At 42.0% G+C, this 7,763-nt stretch overlaps 1 protein-coding gene across 2 annotated transcripts in view; it reads right to left on the bottom strand.

Annotated features, from left to right (window-relative positions):
- Positions 1-378: 378 nt before the first annotated feature.
- MRPL45 (mitochondrial ribosomal protein L45) overlaps positions 379-7,763 on the bottom strand; it is a 14,578-nt gene continuing 7,193 nt past the window's right edge. The window contains exons 5-8 of one of the 2 annotated variants that reach the window (XM_019638788.1): positions 2,942-2,990; positions 1,941-2,090; positions 1,299-1,472; positions 379-1,085 (exon numbers count right to left, since the gene is read on the bottom strand). In XM_019638788.1, the coding sequence (XP_019494333.1) occupies positions 999-1,085; positions 1,299-1,472; positions 1,941-2,090; positions 2,942-2,990 (460 nt within the window). In that variant the 3' untranslated portion in view covers positions 379-998. Of the gene's footprint in view, positions 1,086-1,298; positions 1,473-1,879; positions 2,091-2,941; positions 2,991-7,763 lie in introns of those variants that run through there. The other variant, XM_019638789.1, reaches the window with a different exon arrangement.

Genomic DNA, 7,763 nt, shown 5'->3' with positions numbered 1-7,763 from the left:
CTGGGCTGACGAAAGCAATCATACTATCAGCCGAGTTTGCTGCTGGTACAGTGATTTCCTGTGTCATATCTCTGATGACCCAGGACACATGGGCATGTGAAGTCCCATTTCCTCCTCCTGACAGCCCAGCTGGAGCCAGGGAACAAGGAGGCGCTGGGCTATATCACTCTACACAGGTCCATATTCTGGTGCCTTTGCCTTCCCAGTGCTGGGCTGGAAAAAATAGTCACTGTCTCCAAAATGGCTAGAAATCTGGGAACCAAGTCTTACAAATGGATTTCCTAAATGTATCAACTCCTCCATGGTCCCTGTCTCGCCCCACGCTTCCTGGGATCACATCCTGGATGCCGCTGATAATTAAGAACCCAATCCAAAGGCTGAGGGATAAATGATTTCTTTGGATTTACATTCTTCTATGAAACACAAATGCTGAATCAGTGAGTCAGTATATGAGAAAAGACCCTCTCATATGATACCATCTTTTATAAACACTAATTCTTTTTCCCAAGTCTGGATTTCGTGGAAGTCATACCACTCACAATTAAGCCTGTCTTCCATTTCTGCCATTTGAGGGTTGGTCTACTTCTAGCATGAATCAGGGGAAACAGATCCCACCAAAATTTATCCAACACCCCGAGTGTTTTATTTCAAACCCTTTGTCCCTTGTGATAAGAAAGAAAATTCTGCTGATTTGCTTCTGACAGTACCTGCTGTGGGAAAAATTATTATCAGATGTTCTCTGAAACATACTGTTTTTCATTTAGACCCAGAAGCTAGATATAAAATTTTAAAAAGAAGCGGGTCCATGGCTGTGCACAGCAGCGACCCACCTGGGCCTAGCCATCAGCTATGGGTGTCAAGGATGAAACTGCCGAAAAGGCCCAAGCAGGACATGGGAGAACAAAGGTAGTTCTTTCTACTGCATGATGGAGATGGATGACTTCACAGCACGCAGACACCTCACCACCCATGCTTCACCCCAGAAGTCACTTTTGCTGTCAGGCTAGCTGAGGCTTATGGGCCTCTCCTTGTGGCTCTTCATAGTCTTCCCAGGGCTTCAGCTGGGGGCCAGGGATCATCACCGTCTGAAAGAGCAGGAAGCTGAGTTATCTACCCTCCAAGCCCATGGCTCACTCACCCAGGAGAGATTCACCCTCGCCTCCATGCCCACCCCTAACAGGGTTCCCCTTCCCTGGTGTTGCATCACCCCCTCTCTCCACTAGGTGGAGCCCAACAGGACTGGCTTAGGATGCCACTAGTACTGCCTCAGATCTCTTAAACCTCAGAAGCTGCCTTACCTTAAGGATGGGCTGCTTAGGGGGTGCCCATGACGGTATGATCTTGCCATGCATTCTCCAGCTCCCATAGGGGTTTGTCAGGTGCTTCTCAAACACAACATACTCCAGGACATCCTTGGGCACATCTTCCTGTCCATACATTAATCTGCCAAACCGGTCATAGATGGCCAAAGTCTGCAAGAATGAGAGCAAATCTGGCCTGTTAGTCCTCAGTTTTTGTTTTGTTTTTGATTTTTGCCACACAACCATTATTGAAACAACCAAAACATTTTTTTTCTTTTTTTAAGCTGAGCCATCCTACCACCTGTTGGCAGCTCAGCGGCTGCTCAGCTCGGGCCGGGAATCGAACCACTGTTGCTCAGAGCTCAAACTCTTGAGCGAGCTCTTAACCAACTGAGCCACTCGGCCGGCCCTACAACCAAAACATTTTAATGGGTAAAAAATAAATTATCTCAGAATTCTGAATCTAGACTAACTGATCAACTATTGACACTTTACTCTTAGAGGGTTTTTTTTTTTACTGGGGAGGGGAGCAGGGGGAACGTCAAGACCAGGAAGAGTGGGAGAGAATTTCCTTGCACCTGTCTTAGTAGATCTTAGCAGGTACCCAATCTGAGAGTGAAGAACAGCTGGTGCCTCTACCTGCCGGGTATGCATGCGGACGGTGATCTGGCCATATATGTTGCCCTGGTTCAGCATACTTGAACAGCGAACCTGAACCACGTGGGGTGGCTCTAATGATTCTACGAAGCTCCAGCGGACAGTCTTATATTTGATGTCCCAGACCATGTCCTGAGGGCAGAAGAGAACAAGTTCTACTGAGTTTTCCCCTCCCTTTAGGGAAGCTGGTGCTTCCTTCCACACCTGCTCTCACTGCTTGCAATACTATAGCCAACGTACAACATTTCCCACCAAATACTTTCTTGTGCTTTCTTTCTCACCTCCCCAAGTTTTGATTAAGCTACTGCTCCAGCCCCCCTCACAACAACTCTCTTTTCATCTAAATCACAGCTCAAGACCAACCTATCTTCTTGAGGATCCTTCCCCAAATCAATGAAAACTACACTCCAAACTGCCAGCTTAACTAATACACTATTATCCCTCCCATATACTTTCAAAATCTGCTAATTATTGTATGTATTTCTGCAGACTGCATATATGGTGCTCCTCCCCACCTTTTGGCAGAGAAGGGTGGGATTTTACAGGGATGTAAAGGTTAAATTGCTTAGATTAGCTATACGTGTCCTTAGGGAGATGAGGCCAAATTGATAGAAACTGAAGTTCTTCTTGAACCACAAAGTTCCCATTCTTGGGGGTCTCCGGAAGTACCACACAATGTAAGCCTCAGGAATGCTTCTTAAATCCGTTATTACCATGTAGGTACGTGTAGGCTGGCCTAATGTGCCCATGCCCTGACCTCAGGACCCTGAGGTTTCAGTACGCTTGCTGAGGGACTTCCTCTTCCCTCATTTGCATGGCCCTTACTGGAATCCAACTCATTATCATTCAGCCAAAAACAATGGAACTTCAGCTTTTTCCTTAAACTTCCTGTACTTGCAAGACAGATCCTTCTTAAGAAAACCAGAGGTGATACCTAGAATATACCCATTCAGCATCCCATGTTTCTAAGGATGAGAACCTACCGGAAAACAGTTTTCAGTTGCCAAGGTATGAAGTCGGTCATGGTCTGAGCTAAAAAAGAAAGATATATATCACTGACTCCTGCTTTTATGATAGGATACCCTGAGAGTTGAAAATGGCCCTGAAAATGGAAAATAATTAAATTCATTTTTACTAACAGTTTGTGTACTCCTACTATACACCAGGTAATATGCTAAGCCCTGAGGACACGAAGATGAACAACAACATGATTTACCAGAGAATCCTGAGCTCCGTAGCAAAGTTAGGTTTGAATCTCAGGAGCAGAAAGAAATTTCTCTGAAATTACTATACATCCTTAAGATGGGCAAGAGACCCTCACTGGGACATGGGGATTGGTTTTTGCTCTAAGCTGCAACAGGGAACAAAATCCAACACAAATAACAATCAAAAGCTCATCTCTCCTCTTACCTCAGACACATCACCACTACCAGCTGGCTTGGCCTTGTATCTTACACTGTCATCTTTGAACCCAAACAAAAGATAATGATCTATCTTTTCTGGTCCATCCCCCCCTCCCCCCATGCCCATCTTTGTTACTGCCATAGTGACCTATTCATGCTGATTCTATGCAGTAAGAGTAAGAAAACAGACAGCAAACCCCTGCTCCTACACATGTAAGATTTTTAGGAGGATTCCTAACTGAGGGTTTCAAATAAATCTAACAGCACAGATTAGTTGATTTCAGATACATATTCATGACTTTTCCCCATAGTTTAATACTTCCTGGGCAGTTTAAGTCTGTGCCTTTGAAAAATCTTGTCTCTAATCCCAGAGTGCGTAAGGGATTATTAGTTCTATCTGCTTCCCTTCCACCTTTGTTCCTAATAGAAAAGATTCCAACTCATTTCTCCCACTGACTAGACTAGAATGAGCTGTGGTGACAACTGCCACAACCACCGTGCCTGGCATCTCTGAATGAACTCTTCATCCTCACTCTCCTGGCTTAGAAATCTGCAGTAGAAATCAATTCCCTTTTCTACGAGTTCACTTACTAAGAGAACTGACACTGAAAAATAAAAGGAAGACATCTGCTTCTGGCAGCATAATGGACTGAGCTAATGTAAAACTACTTCCACTATACACATCTAGAAATGCTGGAAAAAATATAATACACATACACACACACACGTTTTTAAATATTCTAGCCTAGTTCACAAAAAAGAAAGGCAAATCCCTAGATGCCAGAAAGGAAGAGAGAACTAAAACCAAAAAGGAAAGGATACACCCTGCTACCACAACAGCATAAGGGATGATGAACCAATCCAGAAATAGGATCTGATGGCTAGGAGCTTGACTCTTCCTAAAACCTTGGACCCTCGAAGGACAGGGAATTGGAACTGAGATCCTTGCACAGAGCTATGACTGTCAAAAGAGTCCTGCACCTACGGGAAAGGGAAGCTAGAAAAATAGCCCACCAACCTAGGTATAAAGCTTCTCTTTGTCTAGGGCTCTGAGTGGGGGTGGGGAGAGTGGGGGACTGAAAAATTAAAGCCCTACGCCCACATTGTACTCAAATGTGGACCCAGAATTTATGGTACCTGTATAGTGTAAGAATTCCTAAGCTAGAAATTAACATAAAAACTAATATCTGGCCAATGATACCCTGGGATATCTGGCAGAAACACAAACAAAATCTCTCTGAAAGCATGTTTATAACTTAGGTTGTTTAGAATTCCCTCAGAAGAAACACTTTCCACTAAAGATGAGCCTATAACTAAACATTACAAAACACACCTGGAATCTATTCAGCAAAATCAACAGATACAGACATCAAGCGAAATAATGGAGTAGGAAGCTCTAGGAGTGGGTCCCTCCATCAAAACAACTGGTAAATTAGAAAAAATGATCAGAATTACTATTTCAGAACTCTGGATTCTGACTGGACACTTGTAACAACCAGGGGAGTGCCTGAAAGAGAGGCTAACGATGGTGGGTAGAAGAACAAGGTGTACAAACTATCTACCGTGCACCTTCCTTCAGCCCTGCCATGACTGTGGGGATAGTGGCCTGTCTTCCTGGAGTGGGTAGCTGGTGCAAGGGCAGGCAGTGGGGACTTTGCCCTCCAAAAGTTTGGGGTTGCACAGATTGGTCAGTCTGGTGAATTGCAGAGACCAGAGCAAACGATGCCATGGTTTTAACCCTACTGGCTGCAGCAGCTTCTCCCACTGATATCAATCAGAAAATTTAAAAGGACAAAGGGACAAGTACACCTGTTTTGTTTTTATTCAGCCAGCCATTTAAGGAAATCTTTATCAGGTCACTGGCTGACTGCAGAGATAATGGAGCAGAGATGTCAATGACTACACACAACAAAGAATACACACTTAGCAATATTAGTTTGAAGAAGTCACAAACGGATGGTAACAGCACTGATGAGCAAAGTCAGCAATTCCTGAGGAGTAGAGAAATCTGATTTCCAGAGTCACCACATTATAATTCTCAGAATGTCCACTTCTCAACAAAAAATTAAAAAGTATACAAAAAAACATGAAAAGTATGGCCCATTCACAGGGAAAAAAACTTTGACAGAAACCAACCCTGAGGAAGCCCAGACACTGGAATTATTAGTCAAAGATGATAAATCAACTGTCCTGAATATGCTCAATGAGATAAAGGAAACAATGGACAAAGAACTAAAGGAAATCAGGAAACAATGTATGAACAAAATAAGAACATCAATAAAGAAAAATTATGAAAAGTACAATGACTGCAATAAAAAATTCACTACAGGGAATGAACAGGGGTTGAGCAGCAGATCTGAGCAGGCAGAAAAAAGAATCAGCAAACTTGCTAATAAGGCAACTGAAATTATCCAGTCTAAGGAGCAATAAAATGCAAAAATCTTCAACAGGATACTAGCAAACCAAATTCAGCATCATACTAAAAGAATTACAAACCACAACTAGGACTAGCCGAGTGGAGCGGTGGTTAAGAGCTGCCTTGGGATCCCAGAGGGCCCCAGTTCGGATCCCACATGAGGGCCAGTGACACTGCCCTCCACAGCTAAGATGCTGAACAACAGCTCAACCTGGAGCTGAGCTGCTGTGAGTCGACAGCGACGGCGTAGACTGCAGCCACGGTGTAGCCAGCAGCCAGCGTGAGCGGCCAGCAGCCGCCATGCGCGGCCGTCCAGAAGCAGGAAACTGATCTGCCTAGCCCGGGAAGAGCGCAATGATGGTGCCAACTTGGACCAGTGAAGCAACATCCTCCACAACTAGACTGAAGAACAAAAGAATTGCAACTTGTCTGTTCCCCTTCCCTCAAATCCCCAACAAAAAAAATCTTTAAAAAACAAAAACAAAAACTCAACAACAAAATAAGAACCCAATTCAAAAATGGGCGAAGTACTTGAACAGACCTTTCTTCAAAAAAGTATACTAATGACCAACAAGAATATGAAAAGATGTTCAACATCACTAGACATCAGGAAAATGCAAAGCAAAACCACAATGAGATACCACTCCACACACATTAGGATGGCTATAATTTTAAAAAATGGAAAATAACGAGTGTTGGTAAGGATGTGGAGAAAGTAGAATCCAAGTGAACTGCTGGTGGGAATGTAAAGTGGTGAAGCTGCTGTGGAAAACAATATGGCAGTTCCTCAAAAAATTAAACATAGAATTACCATATGATCCAGCAATTCCACTCCTGGGTATACCCAGGTATACCCAGAAATATCCAAAAGAACTGAAAGCAGGAACTCAACAGATACTTGTACTTGTACACTGATGTTCATAAAAGTATTCTTCACAATAGCCAAAAGGTAGAAAAACTCAAATGTACCCCAACAGATGAATGGATAAACAAAAGTTGGTATATACACACAATGAAATATTATCCAGCCTTAAAAAAGGAAATTCTGATATATGCTACAACATGTATGAACTCTGAACACATTATGCCAACTGAAATAAGCCAGTCACAAAAGGACAAATACTTTAAGACTCTACTTATAAGAGTACTTAAAACAGGCAAATTCATAGAAACCAAGTAGAATATAGGTTACCAGGTGGTGGGAGGAGGGAGCAATGGAACTATTGCTCAATGGGTACAGAGTTTCTGTTTGGGATAATGAACAAGTTCTGGAAACAGATAGCAGTGATGATTGTGCAACATCATGAACGTACTTAAGGCCACTGAATTACACTTTAAAATGGCTCAAATGGTAAATTTTAATTTTATGTGTATTTTACCACAATAAATAAAAGCCCTATTAAACTGATAATTTTTAAATAAATGGTTACATCTTTGATTTTTAAAAAATACCTATTTGTAAAATAAATGCTGGCATACAAACAGACAAGAACTAACCAAAACCAAAAGAAAAGAAATAAGAGAAAGCAGATCTACAGAAGACATAGTTAACAGACACAGACTTTAACTGTAATTGGTATGTTCAAGAAATTAGATGAGAGAATAGAGAATTTTAGCAAAGAACTTCACACACACACACAAATCAAATGAAAATTCCAAAAGTAAAAAACAGAAAACAAGTATAAAATTAAGAATGCAATAGATTTAACAGCAGATTAAATACAACTGAAAAGAAGACAGGAAGACAGATCAGAAAATATCCAGACTAAAGCTGGACAGGGAAAAAAAAGATTGGAAAACATAGAAAAAAGCCTAAGAGACATTTGGCACACAGTGAAAAGATCTAACATGTGTATTCAGAGTGACAAAATGAGACAAGAAAGGAGCAGAAGCAACATTTGAAGAGATGTTCTAAGAATTTTCTAACACTAACAAAAAAGCACCCAAAGATTTAAGAAGTAGTAGGAACCCAGAGCAGGGTAAAGA

Source organism: Hipposideros armiger, unplaced genomic scaffold (assembly GCF_001890085.2).
Source record: "Hipposideros armiger isolate ML-2016 unplaced genomic scaffold, ASM189008v1 scaffold_40, whole genome shotgun sequence".
Classification (NCBI taxonomy): Eukaryota; Metazoa; Chordata; class Mammalia; order Chiroptera; family Hipposideridae; genus Hipposideros; species Hipposideros armiger.
This window is presented reverse-complemented; position numbering and strand designations above follow the sequence as displayed.